This window comes from Chelonoidis abingdonii, chromosome 5 (assembly GCF_003597395.2).
Source record: "Chelonoidis abingdonii isolate Lonesome George chromosome 5, CheloAbing_2.0, whole genome shotgun sequence".
Taxonomy (NCBI): domain Eukaryota; kingdom Metazoa; phylum Chordata; order Testudines; family Testudinidae; genus Chelonoidis; species Chelonoidis abingdonii.
Window position 1 is genome coordinate 77,393,387 of NC_133773.1, and position 26,612 is coordinate 77,419,998.

General features: G+C 41.7%; 1 protein-coding gene across 5 annotated transcripts in view; it reads right to left on the reverse strand.

Annotated features, from left to right (window-relative positions):
- VEGFC (vascular endothelial growth factor C) overlaps nucleotides 1-26,612 on the reverse strand; it is a 129,044-nt gene that overhangs the window by 37,666 nt on the left and 64,766 nt on the right. For all 5 annotated transcript variants that reach the window (XM_032783540.2, XM_075066388.1, XM_032783541.2 and 2 more), the window contains 2 exons: nucleotides 13,764-13,977; nucleotides 10,218-10,408 (listed from right to left, as the gene is read on the reverse strand). In XM_032783540.2, the coding sequence (XP_032639431.1) occupies nucleotides 10,218-10,408; nucleotides 13,764-13,977 (405 nt within the window). The remainder of the gene's footprint in view (nucleotides 1-10,217; nucleotides 10,409-13,763; nucleotides 13,978-26,612) is intronic.

Below are 26,612 nucleotides of genomic sequence, written 5' to 3' on the forward strand. Positions count from 1 at the left end.
GTATCAGAAATTACTGGTCATAAACAGTTGAGGACCTCACCTTAAGGCAATGCTTTGTGTAAATTATCCTTTCCCTCTTGCATGAAGCACCATATTTTTGTAATTCGCCTCTCCACATCCCAATTTGTATTAACTGTACTATGTTTTTCTGAAGAACTGTGGTTTATTTTGGCAGCTTTCATGACAAGTAATTGACTCTTGGTTTCCATGACTTGTGATCTGTACACTTCCTAAACTGACACTATAGGGTAAAGTACAGGCCAAGTATTCCAGTGTAACCGAGAGTAGAATTTGGCTAGAAAGCTTTCCAGCAAGAGGACGAAAGTTTGTTTGGTTCAAAAACAGAAAAAAAAACAAACACACACACACACACACACAACCCAAACCTTTTCTATACTACAAATGAGGAAAATAAATTGTAGTTTGATAGCTGGTGAAATATAGTTCATCCTTTTATCATTACCTAAATTGCCTTTAGGTCACATCCCTCTCTTTTGAAAAATTACATTGAATTTTGTGGGTAATATATAAACTGATAACAGTGAAAAAAATCAAGTCAAATGATGCATTTAACTTCTGTTAATATATTAGCTTTCATTATGCCACCTTCTGCAATTTAAATCTTACACTGTAAACTAACATTATCAAACATTATCAAAAGAAAACTTATTGACTCTGTATTGGTGCAACAGCCAATATTAACATTACTTACTAAATCATTATTTGTCAGATTAAACAGAAAAAAATACATGGGAAAAACAGGCCCATAGTTCATAAATGACTCAAGCATTCTTCTGACCCATACATCTCCAAACTGTGCATATGAACATAATGTAAATCTCAAATATTGCAAGCAATTTTAAGCTGGTAGCATGTTTCCTGTGAGAACAGTTCCTCTAAAACATATATTTCAAACTATTTTGAGAAATGTTTTCCCTTGAGAGATTATTACTGTACTCATGGAATGCACTGATTTAGAACTTTATGCTCACTTCCACCTCAATGATCAGAGAGAAACCAAGAACTGTGGGTCTTGCCAGCAATGGCACAAAATGGGGAAAGATGTCAGTAAGGCATGGTCTCAACCTTCCTTGAAGAAGCGCCTTTATGGGCATTGTAGCTGAGATGAAGGCAGCATAGAACTAGGAACTGGTTCCTTTTCCACCAGATTCTCTCTCAGTCTAGGGAGTAGAGCAATTTAATTGCTGTTGCATCACCCAGATGCTATGGAAATAAATACTTTATAAAATGCATAAATTAATACAAAGTCAGTTTCTTCACTGGATAAACCACCACCACCAAACTTAAGATGTTACTGAAAGACAGAAATCAGAGAAGGAAAAGGTCTGCTGTATTGAGTTACCTAGTCCAGGGGCTCTCACACATTTTCATGTTGTGGACCACATCTGAATAAAAAAATTGTCTTCTGGACCGTCTCCCCTCCCATGTGTATAATCTCTCTGTGCCAACTACATCAATTACTTTTGTGGGGAAAGTGATATCAGGAAAGCATACGCGTTTCTTTAGCTGTCTTTTAGTCTCCAGTTATTGGCCCTAAACACTGGAATTCATTTTGCATTGGTCTGTACGACTAATTTGTTTTCTCACGCCTTTTTTGAATGGCAATGCTAGTTTACCCTCAGGAATACCAATGGAGATCTACTATGGCAACTTGTGTGATAGCTTTTATGGAAATCAAACAATGTATAGCAAATAGAAAAAACGGTTACTCATCTTTTTGTTAACTGTTGTTCTTCGAGATGTGTTGTTCATGTCCATTCCAACCAGGTGTGTGTGAGATGCGTACACGCCAGCGGTAGATTTCCCCCTAGCAGCACCATAGGGTTGGCCTGTCCTCCCCCTGGAGTGGCACCTCCATTGTGCCCTGTATGGGGGCCCGCCGACCCTCCACCTCCTCAGTTCCTTCTTGCCGGCACTCCAACAAAGGGGCAGGAGAGTGGGTATTGGAATGGACATGAACAACACATCTCAAAGAACAACAGTTACAAAAAGCGAGTAACCATTTTTTTCTTCTTCGAGTGATTATTCATGATCACTCCAAGCAGGTGACTCACAAGCCTGAGTTTAGGCGGTGGGGTCGGAGTTCACTGCGGATTGGAGCACTGCATGGCCACAGGCTGCATCGTCTCTGGCCTAGTGTGACGTGAATGTATGAATTGAAGACCACCTAGCAGCTCTGCATATTTCCTGTGTCGGGACCTGAGTCAGGAACGCCGCGGAGGAGGCCTGTGCCCTTGTGGAGTGGTCTGTGATTGGCGGGGCAGGTACCTTAGCCTGATCGTAGTATTAGAGGATGCAGGCCATGATCCATGAGGAGATACGCTGTGATGAGACTGGGAGCCCCCTCATCCTGTCGGCCACAGCAACAAAGAGTTGGATCAATTTCCTGAACAGTTTGGTTCTTTCAATATAGAATGCCAGGGCCCTGCGAATGTCTAGGGAATGCAGCCTACGCTCCGTGCTGGAGGAGTGTAGTTTAGGATAGAACACAGGGATAAAAATGTCCTGACCCATGTGGAATTAGGAGACCACCCTGGGAAGGAACACCGGGTCTGGCCTGAGTTGGAGTTTGTCTTTGTGAAAAACAGCGTATGGAGGTTCGGACATCAGGGCTCTGAGCTCTGATTCCCTCCTGGCTGAGGTGACAGCCACAAGGAATGCGACCTTATAGGAGAGATACAGTAATGATCACATAGCCAGGAACTCGAAGAGAGGCCCTGTGAGGGCAGAAAGGACCAAATTAAGGTCCCAGGCTGGGACAGGTTGTTGAGTGTGCGGGAAAAGCCTATCTAGGCCCCTGAGGAAGTGACCAACCAGTGGGTTTGCAAAGACTGAACCACTGTCAGCTCCTGGGTGGAACGCGGAGATGGCCGCCAAGTGGACCCAAACTGAAGACAGGGAAAGACCCTGCTGTTTCAAATGAAGTAGGCAGTCAAGGATGAGTGGGATTGGGGCGAGCAACGGGGCCTGTCCCTGCTGTTCTGCCCAGAAGGGAAACTGTTTCCACTTGGCCATGTATGTGGCCCTGGTGGAGGGTTTCCTGCTACCAAGGAGGACTTGTCTAACCTGCTGTGAGCATTGCATTTCTACTGGGTTTAGCCATGGAGCATCCAGGCTGCGAGGTGGAGCGACTCCAGGTTCAGATGCTGGAGATGGCCCTGATCCTGTCTGATCAGGTCCGGGAGCAGGGGAAATGCAAAGGGCTCCTGTACAGATATCTGCAGTAGCGACATGAATCAATGCTGGCACGGCCATGCCGGCGTTATCAGTATGACTCGAGCATGATCCCTGCGAATCTTGAGGAGTACCCTGTGGACCATCAGAATCATAGGGAAGGCGTAAAGCAGGCCACCTTCCCATGAGAGGAGGAAGGCCTCCGTGAGAGACCCTGGACTGCGTCCCATGAGGGAGCAGAACCGTTGGCACTTCCTGTTGTCCCATGAGGCAAACAGGTCTATCTTGGGATAGCCCCAGAGACGGAAGGTTGAACATGCCACATCCCGGCGAAGAGACCACTCATGACCATGGAACGAGTTGCTTAGGGTGTCCGCTAGGCCGTTCTGCACCCCTGGAAGGTAGGATGCCATTAGTGAATTGCATCCTGTATGCAAAAGTCCCATAATGCGAGGACTTCCTGGCACAGGGGAGAGGAGCGTGCACCCCCGTTTGTTGATATAGAACATTGCCGAGGTATTGTCCACGAGGACTGCAACACACCTGCCCACCAAGTGAGATTTGAAGGTCAGACAGGCGAGACGCACCGCCCATAGCTCCCTGACATTGATGTGCAACGAGAGATCCTCTGGGGACCTAAGGCCTTGGGTCCTAAGATTCCCCAGATGCGTTGGATCGGGAGGGGAGCGGCATGCGTCTGTTACCAAGGATAGGGATGGCTGGGGGCTGGTGAAGGGTACTCCCAATGCAGACCTCCCATGGGTTAAGCCACCATCGGAGGGAATCTAACATCGTTAGGGGAAGCGTCACCACAGAGTCCAGCACATCCCTGGCTGGTCAGAACACAGTCACTAACCAGGACTGAACAGAGTGCAGCCTGAGCCCGGCATGGCTCACCACATAAGTGCATGCAGCCATATGCCCCAGCAACTTGAGGCAGTTTCATTACTGTATCTCTCCTATAAGGTCGCACGCCAGAGACCGAGAATGATGTCGGGCATGAACCGAAACCTGGACTCCGGTAGGTATGCTCTGACTTGCATGGAGGCCAGAACTGCCCCTATGAATTCTATCCGCTGGATGGGACACAGGGTAGATTTGGCCTCATTCAGCAGGAGGCTGAACTCGACGAAGGTCTGTCTGATAAAGACCACCTGAGCCTCCACCTGTGCCTGAGAGTGGCCCCTGATGAGCCAATCGTCCACCTAAATTTTGTGCTTGCGCAGGAAGGCTGCTACGACTGCCATGCACTTTATGAAGACCCTCGGGGCTGCTGACAGGCCGAAAGGCAAGACTGCGAACTGGAGATGGGTGTTGCCCACTATGAATCTGAGGTAACATCTGTGTTGAGGGATTGTTGCGATATAGAAATACGCATCCTTCAAGTCAAGGGTGGTGTATCAGTCCCTGGATCCATGGAGAGAATGATGGAGGACAGGGAGACCATACGGAACTTGAGTTTCTCCACAAACTTGTTCAGATGCCGCAAGTCCAGAATAGGTCTGAGGCCCCCTTTTGCCTTCAGTATTAGGCAATACCGGGAGTAGAACCCCCTGCCCCTGAGTTCTTGAGGAACTTCCTCCACTGCCCCTACAATAAGGAGGAACTGCACTTCCTAAATTAGAAGTTGTTCATGAGAGGGCTCCCTGAAGAAGGATGGGGAGGGGGGCTAGTGGGGCAGGAGGGAGGAGAATTGGATAGAATATCCTCTCTCTACCGTGCAGAGCACCCAACTGTCCGATGTGATTTGGAACCAGGCACAGTAGAAAGGGGACAGACGTGATGAAGAGGTAGGATTGGTAGGATCCAAAGTCCTGACTGGTAGGAGGACTGCTGTTGCCTCCTCCTGCCACTTCTGCTCCACCTACGTGAGGGCTCCGGGTGGTTCTGGGGCTGGTATGGCTGTGGGGCCAGCTGCGCCTGAATTGCCTGCACTGGGTGCCTGGAGTGTGCAGGCCCAGCGAGCGTAAGGTAGCCTTTGAGTCCTTTAGGCTACGGCTCCTCATAGGGGAGGTCCTGGATAGTCTGCTGGACCTCATGTGGAGAGACCCGAGACTTGAAGCCAGGACCTCCCGCCGCATCACCAGCCGAGTGGCCAGCATGTGGGAGGCTGCATCCACCACATCCAGGCCCGCTTGGAGGGATGCATATGAAATCAGTTTCCCCTCCTCCACCTGAGCGGAGAATTCCGTTCGCAATTCCTGGGGAAGGAGTTCAGCAAACTTGGACAAAGCTGAGCACGTCCAAGTATGTGTTACGGCCATACTGGCTCACTATAGCCTGTTGGTTGGCTGTAGTTGCAGACCCCCTGTTGAGTACACCTTTCTACCAAAGAGGTCCAACTTCTTGGCTTCCCTGTTCTTTCGTGTAGAGCCTTGAAACCCCTGACGTTCCCTTTGGTTGGCCGCATCTACAACCAGACAGTCCCGGGGAGGGTGAGCGTATAGGTGCTCATGGCCCTTGGAGGATACAAAGTAGTGCCTCTCTGTTCTTTTGGCCTTAGGGGCCAAAGAAGCTGGTGTCTGCCAAAGGATGTGGGATGTGTTAGCTATTGTTTTGATCAACGGCAGGGCGACCCTAGATGGGCCTGAGGGAGGAAAGATGTCCACTACTGGATTTACATTCACCTCGACCTCCTTCGCCTGCATCACCAGGCTCTATATGGCACATTTAAGTAGTTGCTGAAGCACCCAGTTGTCCTCTACAGCCGAAGCTGCTGAAGTTCCCGTGACCGCCTCATCCAGTGAGGAAGTGGAGATCACTTGCAGGGGACCTTCCTCACTACCCTCAGCCTCTGCAGGGTCCTGCAGCACATGGTACTCTGGTTGCATGGCCGGCGCAGATGTAGGATGTGGTACCACGACTGGTACCGGGGTCAATGCCGAACGACGAGGTGTGTTGGGCAGTGTCTGTGGCTTTGAAAACATGGCCCCCAAAAGTGCGAGGTCTGACTAGGCAGTGCTGGATTCTGTTGTGGCACATTCCTGTCAGACGGCGGTGCTGGTGGAGGAGGCATTTGCACCGGAGCCACCCACATTGAGGAGACAGATGCAGACCTGGAGCGCGGACCACGCAGCTGTCCCAGGGACTGATGGTAGGCCCAGGGAGTCCAGAATGGCCACTGGGAGGGCTGTTCCCACTGCTGCTGCCACGGCACCAGGTATGGTCATTGGCTTGCCTGTGAAGCCGACCTCCTGCTCCTTGATCTACTGGAGCGGTAGGATTCCACCTCCGACTCCGAGGTTTCCGAATATGAAGACCGAAGAGGAGCAGTACCCATTGTTGCTGGCGAGCAGTGCTGCAAGGCCGGGGAATGCTCTCTTTGCACCGTTACTGCTGGAGCGGTGCGGGGTGGGGACTGTGGCGTCATCATGGCTGGCTTGCCCCTTGATTGGATCGGGGGTCAGGCCGTCCCTGGCGGCTCTTCCCTCCGGAGCGGGGAGGCCGGTACCAGGAGGCTTAATAAGTCTGAGGCTGCCTCGAACGCCTCCGGCGTTGATGAGAGGCACACATCCTTGCTGCGGTCCGGGGACCAAAACTTTGGACTTGACTGCACTCCCACGGGGGCAGGAGACAATGGGACCTTGGGAGGATGCAGCTGTGGCACAGCTTGTTCCACCACACTTGTGGACCCCTCCAGCCTTTTAAGGTCCTGGTGTGGTGATCAGTTCCTCACCGGCCTCTTCTTTTTCGCAGGCACTGGTGATGGTGATCGGTGTCGCATGGAGGCTGATTTTCTACGTCCCGATTGTTTCTGGTGCCAGGACTTAAGAGTTCTTAGACCGGATCTCCTCTCTTGCTAATGGTGCCAGAGCGCTGCGCACCGAGGATGAGGTGCTGGGGGCCGGGTCGGCAGGCTCGGATCCAAGTGTGGCCATAAGGCCGCCTCCATTAGGAGCACTCTTAAGTCTCTGCTCTCTGTTCTTAAGAGTCCTGGGATGAAACCCCTTGCAGATACTGCACTGGTCCCTTTGGTGGCTCTCCCACGGCACCTCAAGCAGGAAGAGTGCAGGTCACTCTTCAGCATAAACTTCCCGCAGTCCACGCAGCGTTTAAACCCTGGGGACCCAGGCATGCCGCAGGACAGGACGACGATTACAAGAAGGGAGAAGCCCCCCAACAGCTATTAACTATCTTACAACTAACATTAACTCTAAACTATGAGAAAAAATGAAATATATACACTTAATAGAGACACTGCTAGGCTTGCTGTGAGAGCGAGCAAGTTCCAGCTAACCGTCACCAGCATAAAGAAGGAAGGAGGAGTGAAAAAAATGAGACTGGCATTTTTTACAGTGTGGTCCTTTGAAATTAGACCCGATATCCTTTTGTATGATGTTTTCTTTGCTCACTTCATTGCAATATAACAACGCTGAACCACTGCATAGCTTCAATACAATAATTTTCAAGTGCGCAAAAATGAAAAAAATAAGGTGTGTTAAGGTCTCTCCCTTTAAAAGGAAGTCTTCTGAAACTCACTGATCCTGGAAGTCACAGTACTCTTTCTAAGGAATTTTGCCGATGACTTCATTAATAGGAGGAAGATAGGAACCTAAATTAAGAAGTTCCTTGGCTTTGTGGAATAGGTAACCAAAGAAAAAAAAAGAAAAAGAAAACCTAGCTCCACCCACCACCATATAGTGCTACCTCTTTTGTCTAAGCAAGGCTTTGTTTAGTTCTTGGGAGCCTACCCCCCAAGAGCCTTCTGTCTTTAGTTCTGATATTTTCTTAACTGTTCATGTCAGGTCCCTCCAAAGACATTTATCACCTCTTAAAAGGCTACTTTCTTAAGATCTTGAAGAATGAGGTCACTACCAGTATCAGAAATATAAATGATGTCATAAACTGATGTAGCTCCACTGACATCAATGGACTGGTGCTGTCATAAAGCATAAGTCCCAATTCTGAACCTTAGCCTCCAAAATCTGGGTGCCTGCATGAAACCTCCAAGCTTAATTACCAGCTTAGATCTGATAGCGCTGCCACCAGCCAGAAATTCCAGTGTCTGGCTCACTCTGGTCTCCCCAAAACCTTCCCTGGGGGACCCCAAGACTCAGATGCCCTGAGTCTTACAACAAAGGGAAATAACCCCCTCCCTGGATGACCCTGGAAGATCACCCTGTTTCAATTCCTTGAAACGCAAACCAGAGAGATCAGGTTTCTCTCACCCTCACTCAGAGTCCCTGCAAATGCAAGCTTTGTAACTCTAACACAAAGAGATTTTCTCTTCCCCCCTGTCTTCTTCCTCCCACCAATTCCCTGGTGAGCTGCAGACTCAATCCCCTTGAGCCCCAACTAAAAAAAAATCCAACAGGTTTTAAAAAGAAAGCTTTATATAAAAAGAAAGAAAAAGACATAAAAATGGTCTCTGTATCAAGGTGACAATATACAGGGTTATTGGCTTAAAAGAAAACAAGATGAATAAACAGCCTTATTCAAAAAGAAATACAATTGAAAACATTCCAGCAAACTACACACATGTAAATACAAAAACAATATAAAAACCTATATTGTCTTATACCTGTACTTACAACTGGGAAACAGAAGATTAGAAAGCCTGAAGGTAGAGAGATCCTCTCTCAGAGCCGAGAGAGCACTAGAGACACAGACAAAGGACACACACCCAAAAATTCCCTCCCTGAGCTTTGAAAAATCCGGTTTCCTGATTGGTCCTCTGGTCAGGTGTTTGGTTCCCTTTGTTAACCCTTTACAGGTAAAAGAAACATTAACCCTTAGCTATCTGTTTATGACAGGTGCCTATGTACCGGAGCTGACAATCTGGCCCTGAATCTGGAAATCTGAGCTGTATGCTATGACTACATCTGCATTAGGCAAGCTCTTATTCAGGTAAGCAGGACTTGACAAAAGTACATATTTGAGATAGTAGCTACTGAAAGAGTGAAGCACATGTTTCTGAAGTTATAGCAAGGTGAAGATATATCACTGGTATCTCTCAACCAGCTAGAAGAACTGTGGCTTTGAAATAACAGTTGCTTTCTTTTTTTAAACTGTTTGACTTGTACCATCCAAGTGTGGCTGTCTAAAACGCTAGAATAGCTCACATTCTGCATTGGAAATCCTTGGTAGGATGCAGTTTCAGACGAGTATGTTTGAAAAATGGCTTTCAGGACTGGATAAGATTATGAACATTTATCTTTTCTTCACTGACTCATCTTCTCTCCCCTTCCCTAATCCTTTCCTTAGCTGGGCAGTACACTAAGCAGTTACATGGTAAGGAATCCTACTTGCATCAGCTGCCACCGCACAGCTGCTTCTGCTGTGTTGGGGCTCCAATTGTGCAGTATTTCACCAAAAAGGGAACTAGGTGATAAAGGAAATTATACTGACACTAACATTAGATCATCCTCATTTAGAGCATCCAGCAAGAAAAGAGAGAGGAAAAAACAGACTACCAAAGGAAAAACACAGACAGTGACAATAGTGAATGACTATTTGGGAGGCTGCTTAACTATGCTGCTCAATGATGGAATGTGTGATTGTTATAGTTGCACATAATAGTATTTAATTTTAGCTTTTTTTCCTTTAAAAACCCCTAGAAATTACAGTAAAAACCCAACTATGTTAAACAAATGTCATTTCTGTTGGAAAGTTAAGCACTTGAAAGTTGTGTCCATGCAATCTCAGTTCTGCCCTCTTGCATGTATTGAGATGATCACATACTATTTTTTCTACAGCACTCCTATCTCATACAGGGACACACCTGAGGTTGCATGGGCAATTGCAAATCTGGCATTTCAAAAAACTTTCAAGTGCTTGACTTTTCAACCTAAATTTTTTTTAGCACAATTTCTTCCCTCTCCTTATGTCTTTAATTATTGTTAGCTGCATGGTATATAAAGGTAACACAGTTCTGGAAACAATGTGCGTTTAAATGAATAATAAACTGAAATAGAAGTAGATTCTGGCATATGTTTTTCATGTAGCAATACATTAAAATGCACAACTATCCATTTACTTGAAATGTAAAGACAACTCAGAATATAACTGGAATAAGAACCTACCGTTTTGCTGATGTAACTTGTGCTGATATTCATACATTGCAGCCCCTCACTATTGCAGCAACCTCCACATCTGTAGATGGATACACATGGGGGTTTAAAGAAGGTGTTTGTTGTTGCTCCAAACTCTTTCCCCACATCTACACACACCTCACGCGGCATGCACTGAGTTTTCCTCCATTCATTATCAATACCTGCCAAGTTATAGGGAAGTTCATACATTATAATGCAGCTAGTTGAAAAAAGACAACACCGTACCATAGATTAAAAGCAACTTGCTTATATTTGGAATCAGACTAGCATGTGACTTCGTGTATTTAGATTCTTGATTCAATTAAATACACATTTCTTTGGAGAAACTGAATTCTCTCTGCAGTAACTTTCCAGAATCCCATGGCAGTGCTGCCAGGGAGCAGAGCCACAGTGGGGACAGAGCTGTAGTGGAACCACTGGGATCCCAGTAAACATCTCCAAAGTCTAGGCAGATCTCAGGATATCCAAAGATTTCAGAGATTTCCATGCAGAGTTTCCTATCCCTATGTGGCAATATCTGCAGAGGAGAATCATCTGGCCCTAGGTAACAAACACTTCAGGATTTGGATGACACTATATGTTAAAAAGCATGTCTGAATTGTGTCCTGTACTATTAAGGTGACAAATATTTAATTGGAGGTTCATTTACGTTCGTTAACTACAGGGTGCTCTATCTATGCTTTTCTGATGCAAGCAAAAAAAACAAGTTACAGGGCAATATTTTATACCTTCTTCATTAAATTTAATTCTAATTAGGCCAGGCCCTTCGACATTGATTTTCTGGCCTGGCATTTCTGCCAAATTGCAATTGTGTACAGCTGAGACCTCATCACTAAAAAGTGATGCAACTTGCCTCATCACAGCCCCGCTCCTCTGTCTTGGAGCTAACTTCTGTTAGGTTGCTTTCTGGCTCAAAGAAGCACTAACATTACACCTGTTATATAATCAATTCCTCCTATAACAATTCAATTCAAACCCATCTATTCTATTGTAAATTTTACTCTTCCTCTTATAAGTTCTACATCTTCCCACCAAAAAAAAAAAAAAAAAGGTAGGGCTGTCGATTAATCGCAGTTAACTGATGCGATTAAGTCAAAAAAATTAATCACAATTAATCACAGTTTTAATTGCACTGTTAAACAACAGAATACCAACTGAAATTTATTAAATATTTTGGATGTTTGTTTACATTTTCATCTATGTTGTATTCTATGTTGTAACTGGAATCAAAGTGTATATTATTTATTATAAATATTTGCACTGTAAAAATGACAAACTAAATAAATAGTATTTTTCAATTCACCTCATACAAGTACTGTAGTGAAATCTTTGTCATGAAAGTGCAACATACAAATGTACATTTTTTGTTACATAACTGTACTCAAAAATAAAGTAACATAAAATTTTAGAGCCTGCAAGTCCATTCAGCCCTACTTCTTATTCAGCCAATCGCTCAGACAAACAAGTTTGTTTACATTGTAGGAGATAATGCTGCCCGCTTCTTATTTACAATGTCACCTGAAAGTGAGAACAGGCATTCTCATAGCACTATTGTAGTTGACGTTGCAAGATATTTACAAGTCAGATGCGCTAAAGATTCGTATGTCCCTTCATGCTTCAACCACTATTCCAGGGGACATACGTCCATGCTGATGACTGGTTCTGCTTGATAACAATCCAAAGTAGAGTGGACCTATGCATGTTCATTTCATCATCACGAGTCAGATGCCACCTGCAGATTTTCTTTTTTGGTGGTTCAGGTTCTGTAGTTTCCGCGTCAGAGTGTTGCTCTTTTAAGACTTCTGAAAACATGCTCCACACCTCATCCCTCTCAGATTTTGGAAGGCACTTCAGATTCTTAAAACTTTGGGTCGAGTGCTGTAGCTATCTTTAGAAATCTCACATTGGAACCTACTTTGTATTTTGTCAAATCTGCAGTGAAAGCGTTCATTTTAAGAACACTTTCACAACGTGCTGGGTCATCATCCCGAGACTGCTATAACATGGAAGAATGCAGGTAAAACAGAGCAGGAGACATACAATTCTCCCCCAAGGAGTTCAGTCACAAATTTAATTTACTCATTTTTTTTTTAAATGAGTGTCATCAGTATGGAAGCATGTCCTCTGGAATGATGGCTGAAGCATGAAGGAGCACACAAATGTTTAGCATATCTGGCAGAAGTGTCATGCTAGAAAAGTGCCATGCAAATGCCTGTTCTCACTTTCGGTGACATTGTAAATAAGATGTGGGCAGCATTATCTCCTACAAATGTAAACAAACTTGTTTGAGCGATTGGCTGAACAAGAAGTAGGACTGAGTGGCCTTCAGGCTTTAAAATTTTACAATGTTTTATTAAAATGTGCAGGTTTTTTTGTACATAATTCTGCATTTGTAAGTTCAACTTACAAGAGATTGCACTACAGTACTTGTATTAGGTGAACTGAAAAATACTATTTCTTTTTTTTTTACAGTGCAAATACTTGTGATCAAAATTAAATATAAAGTGAGCACTATACAGTTTGTACTCTGTATTGTAATTGAAATCAACATATTTGAAAATATAGAAAACATCCAAAAATATTTAAATAAATGGTATTCTATTATTGCTTCACAGTGCGATTAATTTTTTTAATTGTTTGAAAGCCCTACCATAAAGTAATTTATTTTCAGGCAGAAAGATAAAAAAAATTATGTTAATGTCCGTTAATGCTTCAACTGGTCTGTTGTAATATTATAAACCTACTTTACACAATCAAAATAAGCCACACCAAAGTGTGCATTACTTGGCTACTCCAGGTGGTTGAAGATCCTTTGCCATGAGCCTCCCAGTGCATCTGAGGCATGCATCAATAGCTGAATAATGCATGCATTATTCTGAGTTATTGCTTGATTGAAGAAAATCGGGGGGGAAAAGACAAATATTTTCTTTTTTCCCCCCTCAGTGGGGATATTCTTTGGGAGTCACCTATTACTGCCTTCTTACTTCCTGCAAAGTCTTCAAAGTCCCAGCATAGCAGAGATTCTTTCCAGCTAAGGACTTCTGGATTTAATTTCAAATATCTGCTGTACTGTACCATCTGAAAATGGTGCAAACACTTCCTTCTGCATCAGTGTACACCTCGTGCATCCCACTGAGTTCACAAACAGTATATCAGAAAAAAATATCCATAAGGATTAGTTTCTTTCATTACGGAAGTGTCTAAAGCGGTGCTTAATTTATGCCAGAGCTTGCCAGGGCTGAGCCCCGGCACCTGTAGGTTTGGCAGTTCATAGCCCTGGCACCTCTGGACTTGCCACGTCAGTTATGAAAATAAGAAAAATTGCTGAGCCCTGGCATCTCTTTAATTACAAATTACGCACTGGTTTAAAGGTCCTAACTTATGCATTAATACAAAGCAAAGGCCTTAGCCATTTTTATTTTCAGTGCTTAGATTTTAAAGTGTTTTTGACACAATTGACATTTCTTCAGATTTTGATATACAGTATTTAGTACATCTTTTATTTCCTGAACTTACTTTTCAAGATCTCTGCATTATAATGTGCTGCTGCAAATTTTACTGAATCATCTGATCTTGTGTCGAAGCTGGAGTGTTCCCTGTTGTGTTGCCAGCCCCCTTTCCTCAACTGACATTTGAACATTTTCCAGTACTCTGGGTAAAGTACTGTCATGAGTTCATCCACACTGGACACAGACCGCAACTGCTCTTCCAGCTCTTTGCTTGCATGAGCCTGTTAAAGAAACATGCAAGATTAATTACTTTCTGCATTGCACAAGTTTTGCTGTAAATTAGTTTGTTAAATAGCTAAGCTTTTGTAAAATCAAGTCTCTCACTTAAGAATCTTCTTGCGAAAAAGTCTACACTGATGTTGTTCTGTAACATCTGATACTGCAGTGCCTTTCTCTCATCACTAATTCTTACTCAAACATGTTTTTCAAGATAAGTATTATTCATGTGAGAAAAGAGTTGCAGAAGTAAACCCTTGCACAATACAATTTGGAGGTTAAGGCGATGTATTACATTTTGTATTATGGATAACCGAATGATTTTTAAATAACATTTTTACTTTTTCAAACAAAATCAGATAGAGTTTATAATTATATGCATATTGCCTAGCATCATGTAACATTAAAAAGGATGAGATCAAGTAAAATTGTGCATGTTTTCCCAAAATTTCATGAAAGCAAAAAATTATGAAAGTGCAAAAATGGGTGAAAATGAAATTAGAGAATTTTTGAAAACTGTTTTTTATAATTTTGTTCATTGTTAGGAACCAATCCTGAAGACACTCGCTATAGAGCATAGTGTTTACTACTGTGAATAGTTCAATTTAAGCCAATGAAACTATTCATAGTAGTAAGCACTATATTTGGTAATAAGTTATTGTAGGACCAGCCCTATATTGTAGTTCTTTATTTGGTAAATATCAGTTTATCCCATCTCAAATATAAATGAGATATGAACAGAGGTATTTAAAAAAAAATCTTGTTCAGGGTCAATCATGACTATGCCACAAGCTCCATGTAGGAGCCAGTGTGGTTTTCCATTGTCTCAAATGCAGATTGTGAAAGAGATGATGACTATAAATTACATTCTGCCTTGTGATTCCCCCATGTTGCCAGTGGAACATGCACCCCAACACCATACATCACGCAGAAAATACCAGGTTAACACTCCATCCATTCCCTGCCCACTCTTACCCACATGTGCAGTGATGGTGGAGAAAACCACACATAATGGTTCTCTGGAAGTTGCTGTCTCCCCAGACGCAACTACCCACAGTAGGGATATCCAGTGCAGAGAAAGGATACAACTCCTCATGCATGCAGAAATGGATACAGTGTGGCCTTTCGATGGCAATATTATAGACAACGTAAGCAGTGTTCATTAACTATTGCTTCTGTACATATAAATACATACACATACAGTAACTATTGTCTTCTGTATCCCAGAAAGAAATGGCCACATTAAAAAAAAATACTGGTGACAAAACAGGTGGTTTAAAAATAATATAGGCTTATCAGAGTCTAACAATTTTAAGCAGGTCAAATTTATTTTTTATCCTAACCTGCACAACAGTGTATTTCTAAATTTTCAAATATTTTGATATGGATGCTTTTAGGTGTCTGTGACAAGAAGTAGTATTAATTTTAGCAATGAATATGGCTAACATAAATTGGTTGCAAGGTTTAGTCATGAATTAATTTCTATATGTAAACAAAATAAAAACTATTACATAATAAGAAATATTTTATTCCCTGTACAGTTCCAAAATATTGCTCTCAGTGTTGCCAACTCTCATGATTTTATTGTCAGTCTTGCAATATTTATTGCTTTACTTAAAACCCCAGGTCCTGGAGCTGACAAACTCATCTTCCATTACAAAACAAAACAGAATCTTCTAGCCTTCCAGGCAGCAGAGAAAACCCTGAAATGAGCACAATCTAAGGGCTCAGAAATCAAGAAGTCAAATAAAAGAACCCTTTTTTTTAAATCTTATGATTTTTTTGGAGGCCTGACTCATGATTTTTGAATGACTGGAGTTAGCAAGACTGTCCTGTAGAATTACTACCGGACAAATACAAATGATACAAAGATTTCATATATACTGAAAAACCCTTTGTAGCTGAATGAACGATAACATGTTCATCTTATTTATTCTTCATTACAAGAGATAGGACGTATTCTCCCCCTTTCTTCCCTCCATCGGGGACACAGCAGCAGGGACCAGCTCTAATTGCTACATGCCACCAGCCCCATAGGAGCAGCAGAGAAGCCTGAGTGCCCTTAAAGGGGCTGGGACCCTGCTTCTCCTATAATATAGATGTTTTGGACCTCGCGGGATTCTAGAATCCAGGCTCCAGACTGAGCCCAAATGTTTACATAGCAATTGAACAGCTCCTTAGTGTGAGCCCAAGTCAGCTGATGTCGGACAGCCTTGGGTATCTGCAGTATAAACATTCCCAAAATTACCTGAAATAAAATGGATGCTGTTCTGAAGGAACTCAAGTATGAAATTGTAGAACTAACAATGAGTGATATGTAACTTTTCAATCAGCTTCTGTACCAGATGACTGAAGGATATCTGGATGACGACCAGTTCACTGGAAAATGTGATACCAATTTTTAAAGAAGGGTCCAGAGGCAATCCTGGCAACTAACGGCCGGTAAGCCTAACTTCAGTACCAGGCAAATTGGTTGAAACTACAGTAAAGAACAGAATTAACAGACACATAGATTAACACAACTTGTTGGGGAAGAAAGTCAACAAGGCTTTGTAAAGGGAAATCATGCCTGACAAATCCATTACAATTCTTTGAGGGGGTCCACAAATATGTGGACAAGAGTGATCTAGTGGATATAGTGTACCTGGATTTCCCAAAAGCTTTTGACAAGGTCTTTCATCAAAGGCTCTTAAACCAAAGTAAGCAGTCATGGGATAAGAGGAGAAGTCCTCTCATGGATCAGAAACTTTTTAAAAGACAGGAAAAAAAGGATAAGACTAAATGGTCAGTTTTCAGAAAGGACAGAGGTAAATCGTGGTGTCCTGCAGAGATCTGTACTGGGACTACTGCTATTCAATATATTCATAAGTGGTCTGGAAAGAGGGATAAACAGTGAGGTGGCAAAATTTGCAGACAATACAAAATTATTCAAGATAGTTTAATCCAAAGCAGACTGTGAAGAGTTACAAAGGGATCTTGCAAAACTGCGTGACTGGGAAACAAAATGGCAGATGAAATTCAGTGTTGATAAATGTAAAGTAATGCACATTGGAAAACATAATCCTAATAATACATACAAAAATGATGGTGTCTAAATTAGCTGTTAGCTCTCTAGAAAGTGATCTTGGATTCACTGTGGATAGTTGTCTGAAAACATCCATTCAGTGTACAGAAGCAGCCAAAAAAAGCTAACAGTGTTGAGAACCATTAGGAAAAAGGATAGATAAGATGACAGAAAATATCATAATGCCACTATATACATCCATGGTATGCCCACACCTGTGTGCAGTTCTATTCACCCCATCTGAATAAAATATATTAGAATTGGAAAAGGTACACAGAAAGGCAACAAAAATGATTAAGGGTATGGAACAGCTCCATATGAGGAGAGATTAAAAAGACTGGAACTTTTCAGCTAGGAAAAGAAACAACTAAGAAGGCATATGATAGCGGTCTATAGAATCATGAATGGTGTGGAGCAAGTGAATAAGGAACTGTTATTCACTCCTTCACGATAACACCAGAACCAGGGGCCACTGAAATTAATAGGCAGTAGGTTTAAAACAAAAGGAAGTACTTTATCACACAACACACAGTCAATTTGTGGTATTTGTTGCCAGGGGATGTTGTGAAGGCCAAAACTACAGTGACGTTCAAAAAGGAATGAGATAAGTTCATAGACGACAGGTCTATCAATGGGTATTACCCAAGATGGTCAGAGATACAACCCCATGTTCTGGGTATCCCTAGCCTCTGATTGTCAGAAGCTGGGAGTGGACAACAGGGGATGGCTCACTCAATGATTGCCTATTTTGTTCATTCTCGCTGAAGCACCTGGCACTGGTTACTGTCAGAAGACAGGATACTGGGATGAATAGACCATTGGTCTGACCCAGAATGGGCGTTATGATGTTCTCATGATCAGAGCAAGATCTGTCACCAACAAACAATCAGTGATGAAGTACCCAAGATCACCTGCATCCTGGAGACTTGGCTCTATGACACTACAAGCCCTGTGCTAGCCCGCCTCCTCCTCACTTTCTCCCACTACTTCGTCTATCATATACCAAGACGAAACAGGAAGCACTACATCAAACATCAAATCGGAAAAAGCTGCCTCAGTTAATAAAATGTCTTCTAAATTCATTTGTCTAGCCTGGGGTGGGCAAATTTTTTGGCCCAAGCGCCACGTCTAGGTATGGAAATTGTATGGGGGCCATGAATGCTCTTGAAACTGGGGGTTGGGATGTGGAAGGGGGTGAGAGCTTTAGCTGGGGGTGCAGGCTCTGAGGTAGGGCCAGAAATGAGGAGTTCAGGGTGTGGGAAGGGGTTTTGGGCTGGGGCAGGGGTGTGGGTGGGTGTGTATGTATGTGAGGTCTCCTGCTGGGGGTGCGAGCTCGGGGGGGGGGGGGATGAGAGGTTGGGAGTGCATGAGGGTGCTCCAGGCTGGGACTGAAGGGTTCAGAGGGCAGAAGGAGGGATCAGAACTGGGGCAGGGGGTTGGGGCACGGGAGGGGTTCAAGGATGCAGCCTCCGGGCGGCACTTACCTCAAAGCAGCTCCTGGAAGAAGCGGCATGTTCCCCCTCCGTCTCCTATGTGGAGGCACAGCCAGGTGACTATGCACTGCCCTGGTCTGCAGGCACCTCCCCTGCAGCTCCCATTGGCTGTAGTTCATGGCCAATGGAAGATTCCGGGGTGGCACTTGGGGAAGAGACAGCGTGCAGAGCCCCCTGGCTGTCCCTATGCGTAGAAGCCAGAGGGAAGACATGCCGCTGCTTCCAGGAGCCACGCAGAGCCACGGCACGTGCAGAGCGGGACAAGCCCCCAACCCCACTCCCTGGCTGCAGCACTGGAGCGGGACAGGCCTCAGACTCCGCTTCCTGGCAGGAGCTTGAGGGCCAGATTAAAATGTCTGAAGGTCCGGATGCGGCCCCCGGGCCATAGTTTGCCCACCTCTGGTCTAGCAGCAGAAACCAGAGCCAAAACAGATTATTTTGTTCATTCACAGACCACCAAAAACCAAAAGATTCAAAAAGGAGCTAACTAAAACCTTGTTGTGAAAGAGTGGGGGCTTCAAATTTACCAGACACCTACTAGCCAGAGGCTGATATGAAAGATGTAGCCAGAAATTAGGGTGCAAGACCAAGCACCTCAATAGGAATCCTTGCCCTTCCCATCAAAAGAGCTGCTCATCAGAAAGTTGATCCTGGACTATGCTGCTAAGGTTCCCTATCCCTCATCTTCAGTACTGATCTCAAGCTAGTATGTTTAGTCTTCTGGTAACCTAGACAAGTGGATTTCCTTAAACTCTACTAAACCGTTTTGCTTATGAGCTAAGTCATAAATTAGGCACTTGTATAGCATTTTAGATCTATGTTGCAAACTGAATTTCTTCATGGCCATACCACTTAGTAAAAAGCTTCATCTTCAAATGGGATTGGAGATATTATATGCAATTTCAGCTATTCAATACAGTTGAGGAGGTGGCTTTAGAAACAAGTGTTCGGTCATAAATTTTAAAGTGCTGAAGTTTTATTTATTTGCGATAAGACCAGAAGCATTTATAAAAAAGCAATAGTACTAAGAACAGTTAAAAAGTCAAACATATTCTCCTTACATTACATTATTTCTTCATTTGCAAATCTACTCTATTGTTCTCTTCTTGTAATAGAGCTGCCAGTGAAGCTGAGAGACCGGGCTCTCAGCTCCCCGCAGTGCCCCTCTTAAGTCAGTGGAAGTGCTCCTGGTGAGGACACACACAAATGACCCCAGGAGGGTAGCACAGACATGCACCAGTGCAGTAATTACTGTGGTGGTTGTAAGTCGACCAAATGTAAGTTGACTTAGGATTGTAGTATAGACATACCCTGAGGAAGTCACCTTGGTTCACTCACATTCAGAAGTTCATCTCATACCCATACTACTGAGAAAAGAACCTGAGGGGGAACCTGATAACAGCCTTTAATATATTTCAAGACTCTTATAAAGAGGATGGTAACCAAGTGTTCTCCAAATTCACTGAAGGTAGGACAAGAAGTAATGGACTTAATCTGTGGCAAGGGAATTTACGTTAGATATAGGGGAAAATTTCTAACTATAGAGGTAGTTAAGCACTAGAATAGACGTCCAAGAGCTGCTACGGAATCCTCTTAATTGTTTTTAAGAGCAGCCATGACAAACACCTGTCAGGGATGTTCTAGGTAACTTGGTCCTGTGGCAGCACAGGTGGCTGGACTAGATGACCTCTTGAGATCCCTTCCAGCCCTACATTTCTATGATTCTGTCAAGAGCTAGACATGCAATGTGTGTCTGAAGCTTAAAATCTACAGAAATTGATGGCTTAATATTCCAGCTCCACTTGCCAGAGAAAGTTGCATATTCACTTCTGATAAGTATAATTTTCAAGTCCTGATCTAAGATAATGTTGTGAAATATTGTTTTAAAAACACATTTCCTCATGGATTTTCCAGAAGGCCATGTGTACTGTTAATGTAACAGTGTTTACAATTTAAAGTATTCATTTAGAGGAGAACATAATAAGTATGAACACATTTTTTCAAATGTGGGCAAAAGGAAAACACAATATATTTATAAGATACAGTACATATTTTCTGCAAAATGAAGTCTTGGTGGAGAAGAAGAAACTATCTTGATGTTTTCTAAGGAAGTGCAACAAGATTATTCCATTATAGCTGCTCAAATTCTAGGAGACTGATTAAAATAGATTCATAGCGAGTATTTAAGCATTTTCTGTATAGCAGAGGAAAGTTTTCTAATGCACTATACCTAGTTTATTCTATAAATAACCCATGAAACCTGGCCTATAATTGTCCTAGTTACAAGTGAGTAATTGGAATGATCACAAAATCACAATTTTTGTTCTTAAGAATCACTTGCTATTGAGCTTAATTAATGAACACACTTCCCTTAAAAGCAACTGATGTTTTAAGTCAGGTTTACAAGTACAATGCAGGGTGCCTATTCAGTCACTAGAGGGCTTTTGCTATTTCTTCTCTTCAGCCTGACAAGGGAAGAAAGAATGGAAGCAAGGGTGAATAGCAAGGTACACGTAGTACTAAGTATTGCAACAGACAGACAGACAGACAGAAAGTGTGAAAAATTGGGACGGGGATAGGGAGTAATAGGAGCCTATATAAGAAAAAGACCCAAAAATCGGTACTGTCCCTATAAAATCGGGACATCTGATCACCCTAATTGTAACCAGAGCCCTCCTAAGCACCATTAAAGATTTAGAGGAGAAAGAAAAGGAAGGTTGTCTATTTATTGCCAGTATGTGTCTACAAATGTATTTCAAAATGTGTTGACCTCTCCTTGCTGTAGTCATCATTAACCTGTAGGCATGAATTTTCAACTGTGGCAAATTAGGCAAGTATTTATAACTGGTTCAGGTTGAATGAGACAATTAGAGGCATTAGTGACCTGTGCAGAAGTTTAATTCCGGCACAGAAATCCAACAGACACTATTGCCAAATTGTCCACACAACTAAATCTTAATTTTCACTTGATTAAATGAGGGCGTTAACTGCATTTCTAACAGTAATTGAGTTGGCCAAGGAACCTTGAGCCGGAATAAACTGCCAGCAACATCTGATAAAGGAAAAAGTACTCAGTATAAAAATAATTAAATAAATGAATTCTTTAGAACCAGAACTGTAAAAGCAGTTCTAACTGATGTCTGGACATTTGCAAAAATCTACATATAGTGGTTTTGGTTAATTAATCTAATCAAATTAGCTTACTCTTTTTTTAATCTAGGCTCTTTGTTCTGCCTTTGGTTGTACATCTGCTTGTCGCATAGTGCATACCAGAAATGATACTTTTAAATCTCTAAGTTGTTTGGCTTCATGAAAATCAACATCATAATAACTGTTCAGAAAAGCATAACATGAAAAAAACAAAAAGAAACCAAACAAGAACAGAAATGTACTGTAAATTAATGAATAGAGCCCTTATATTTAACAGTGTTATGCTAGATCAGATTAACAAGGTTTGGAAGTGATTAAGGCTTGAATATTTGATTACTTACACCATGCTAGTTATTCTCAAATGAACTTTTAGATGTAATCCTAAATTTAAAATAAAACCATTGTATTAAACCTGACAACTGTTATGGTGCCATAAAACAACATAACATTATCAAGCTATTTAGATAATAGCAATTCTAAAACAGTGAGGGCCAGACTGTGACTTTTGATTAATTAAGCAGTCTGCTGATTTCAATAGGAGCCACTTGCATGCAACAGAGGGTAGAGCCCAGCCCTAGCTTCTACATGGGAGGGAAGAGTGCTACCTATATACACCATGCTTTCCTTTCTTGTTCTATTATGTAAATGAGTCAGTTAAGTCCAAGGAAACATTTCACTGACCCGTCCTAAAATACTCAGGCCAACCCTGGACATAGCTGTATGATCACGCTGAGCAGGAGCTGGTTACATTCTGGAGGAAAAGCCTGAACAATTCTTTCACTGACCAATCTTTACAAGGTTAGGAATGACTGTGTGGAGTGGAACAACTCCTCAAAAGACAAAAGTGTGAGCAGGAAATCCCACAAGAAGACGCTCACTTCATTTCTTTTCATCTACACAGTTTATTGAGGAGCATGGGAGAAAAGGGCCCTAAATGAATCAAGTGACAAATCCTCTCTTTCTAAATAAAGTAACAAGATGTAGTAAATAAACTATCCCCCACACTAAATTACTTATAGACCTACCTATCTATATTTCTATAGTTCTTATCATTCTGTTATCTAAGTGGCATTGTGAAACAAGGAAGTATATGGCTTGATTTTCTTATTCCAAAGCTATTATATAATTACATAAATTTTGGAAAACTTTGTTCTGTAATAGATGTATTTCATAATGTGGTATTCCAACTCTGTAGTATGTTAAAGTATTTCATAAAATTATAGTTAACAGAAAAACAATACCTGGAAGGTTAAAAACCATCTATGAACAAAATGAAGTTTATAATGTTTCCCTATTCTTTACATTTACAGTTTATTTTAAGTATCCCTTATATCCTTCTCTATTAATATCAAAGGTCAACATACTTAATATTTGGCAGAGACTCTTACACATAATTGATGGTTCAATATGCAATAATAATAATTAATGCATTTGCTGTGATTATAGTTGTCAGCATATTAGATTTTAAAGGATTTTCTTAATAGGAAAATTCTGGCTCTAAAGCAATCCATTGTAATGTACTTGTATACCACATTTATTGACCAATTGAAATATATTAAAAAATCATGTAATTAATTTAGCACAGGGAAGCAAACATAGGTAGTGTGGAAATATTGCTAAAGAAAGCTGCACATAAACATTTTTCTTGCATAATCTTTTAGAATTTTTGCAATTTATTTGTATTTTCCTCTAGGATATTGATGTGATTAATGTCAATTAAATGAAAATATAATAATTCCAATTAAGAAAAATCTGAACCATATAATATGATTAAACATCAACTTTGCTATATGCCACTTACATTAAATCTGAATATGATACGCCTGACTTTGATCTCATCTGTTTAGCACTAGTATAATTTAACTGATTTCCAAAATTGTAAAACTCCTTTTTATTAATTTTAAATATTTACAGAGCACTGTAATTTTGCATGGTTCTTTATAGAAATCAGAAGATGACACTGACCCTGATTCTGGTCTCATGCTAATTTAAATCAGGAATAACACTACTGAAGTCAATTGGACTACACTGTACAGCTGATATGAGTGAGATCAGTACCAGACCCACTGTCCCTGCACCAAAAAGCTTAAAACTACGCTAGACAAACAAGAAAACAGAAAACAGACAAAGGAAATGATAGAAAAGGAAGTGAAAAAAGGATAAAATAAATACGATATGATTTGAATTATACTGGAAATGAGCTTTATACATTCTGATATTGTAAACACTAAGAATGAGGGAGAGAAAAGGGAAATGAATAGAAGCTAAAGGTGGAAAGAAAAGCAAAATAAATGAATTTGAGAAGGGATCTGAAGAAAGAGAGAGTGAAAGTCTGACACACAGGAAGAAGGCTATAACATCATGTAAAGGGAGGATGAAACAAAATGTAAAGGACTGAAAAAGTTCTATTTCTAAATGAAAAAGTACACAAATTCTTTAATTTAAATAAAACAAGGAGATAGCTGATAATCCTGCACGAAACTAATCCTATCCTCAGTTATTTAATTTATCCGCATGTTTTACTTATTCTACATAATTAAGTATCTGAAGAATACAGCTGGTCGAGAAATAGAATTTTCCCTCCACAGCAAATTCTGATATTTTGACATTTCTTTTGTCCCTGAGAAGAACAAATATTAGAATTTTTTTTAATTTACTGCAGAATGAAAGTTCTGAAATATTTTGTTTTGGCAACACTGAAATGACCTAAACATTTTGTTTCAATAAGGTTAAAATGTTTTGTTTAAATGTAATAATTTTGTGTCTCTCTCACACACACACACACACACACACACACAAACAATATTAGGGCTGCAAGGGACCTCAGGAGGTCATCTAGACCAACCCCCTGCTCAAAGCACAGGGGCAGCTCCAGGCCCCAGGCCGGCAAGCGTGTGCTTGGGGCGGCATGCTGCGAAGGGAACTCTGCTGGTCACCGGGAGGGCGGCAAGCAGCTTCAGTGGACCTCTCGCAGGCACGCCTGCAGAGGGTCCCCGCTGGTCCTGTCGCTCCAGTGGTCCACCAAAGCCACGGGACCAGCGAACTCTCCATAGGCATGCCTGCGGGAGGTCCACTGGAGCCACCTGCCGCCCTCCCGGCGACCGGCAGAGCGCCCCCCGCGGCATGCCACCCTGCTTGGGGCGACAAAATGTCTAGAGCCGCCCCTGTCAAAGCAGGATCAATCCCCCAGACAGATTTTTCCCTCAGATCCCTAAATGGCGCACACATACACACACCCCCTCCAAATGATAAAATCAAAACAAAATATTTCAATAATTTCCCACCAAAATTTTTGACAAAATAGATATGTCCCCATTAAATATTTCAAACTGGCATTTCCTAAAAGCAAAGTGTTCCACTGGAAAATTTTCAGCCATCTCTACTGAAGAGTTATCATAGTCTGTGAATGTAATCAATAACAGCATCCAAATGCCCTTGAAAGTTATCTGGTTTATTTTATAGTTATGTATTATTTTCTCATATGGTGCTGTTTTCATCACAATCTAGATGTAGTCTGATTCTGAGGACAGGAAATTATCAATCACCAAAACCAGAATTTGTTTTAAATTTAGCTATATAAGTGATATAAAGAAGTATTAACAAACCGATGAAGTGTTGTCACAGTGCTTGAATGCAGACTGATCTCAATTCTCCTCAGAACATTGACCCCCAGTTTATGACCCTGAGAAAAATTCTACTCCTATTTACATCAGTGTAAATCTGATCTAAATTTACTGTGCAGTTAAGACTGACTAAATGAGAACTGAATTTGTACTCCTGTATGCAACATTGTAGGTTGAGATTTTACCAAAATCAGATTTACTGAAATCATACTTAAAATACGGCTTTGAAAATGACATATTGTAAGCTTCTTTTGTTTATTTATCTATTGTTGACAGTAATGCTTTCTGTCAATATTTACCAATAAATTAAAATATTATAGGTGATAAAATGATTTAGGTACTGTCTGAAGTTATAGCTTTCCGTTGCTTCATGTTATTCTAATTATCCAACAGTGCCTTAAGGGTGAATGTTTGGATCAAATAACTTTGACAGAGAAGTATGTATATATCCCATATGCAGGTGTATTAAGTAATCTTGGGCAAGCAACTTAACTTTTCAGTACTTCAGTTTCTCCCCCTCCTTTGTGAATCACTTTGAAATCTCTCTCTTTCAGTTTTTTTCCAATGTAGGACTCATTGCAGCAGCCATCTTCTCCCTCCCCTACTTCAGTAAACAAGAAAAGTTCTGAGAACTTTGAGAATCATTAGTTACCAGTACAGATGGACTCACACAAAGTCTTTTATGGGAGACAAACTTGATATTTTATTTATAAGAATAAATTCTCTAGATGAATATGTTACCAAGATAGAAGGGTGACTGGATAACGTGAACAATGTGAGTAAACAGTGAGTGGAAGAATTTAATCCACTCTTGTAAAATACTGCACAGTATGTGACAGGCTAATACAAAAAGATAGGAAACCAAATCTGTGTGTGGAAAATACCTAAACCCTTGGAATTCCTACAAAAAAGAAAAGTCCTGAAGCAAATTCCTTCCATATTGATTTGGAAGCACAAGATGAACTGAAGTAGCTAAATTCTATAATAGTCCTGCCAAATGGTCTACTACACAAGAAAATACAATTACAGTATTGCTACAATTTTAGATTACAGAGACAGAGAGACTCTTAGTTACAGCTAGGGGGGAAAAATGGAGACCAAACATTTCAAGGAAACAAAATTTTAATTTTCCTAGATCTTAGCTAAACCATACATTGTCACGGGAGAAGGCTGGAGGCTATGAGAAGGGATTTCCCATAAGAAAGCAATGATAGTACAATCCTAAGATTTCATGGTTTTATATCATCTCCATTAGTGCAGTATCTGACCATTTCTCACGTAAAACTGATTAGCAGCAGTGAAGTCCCTAG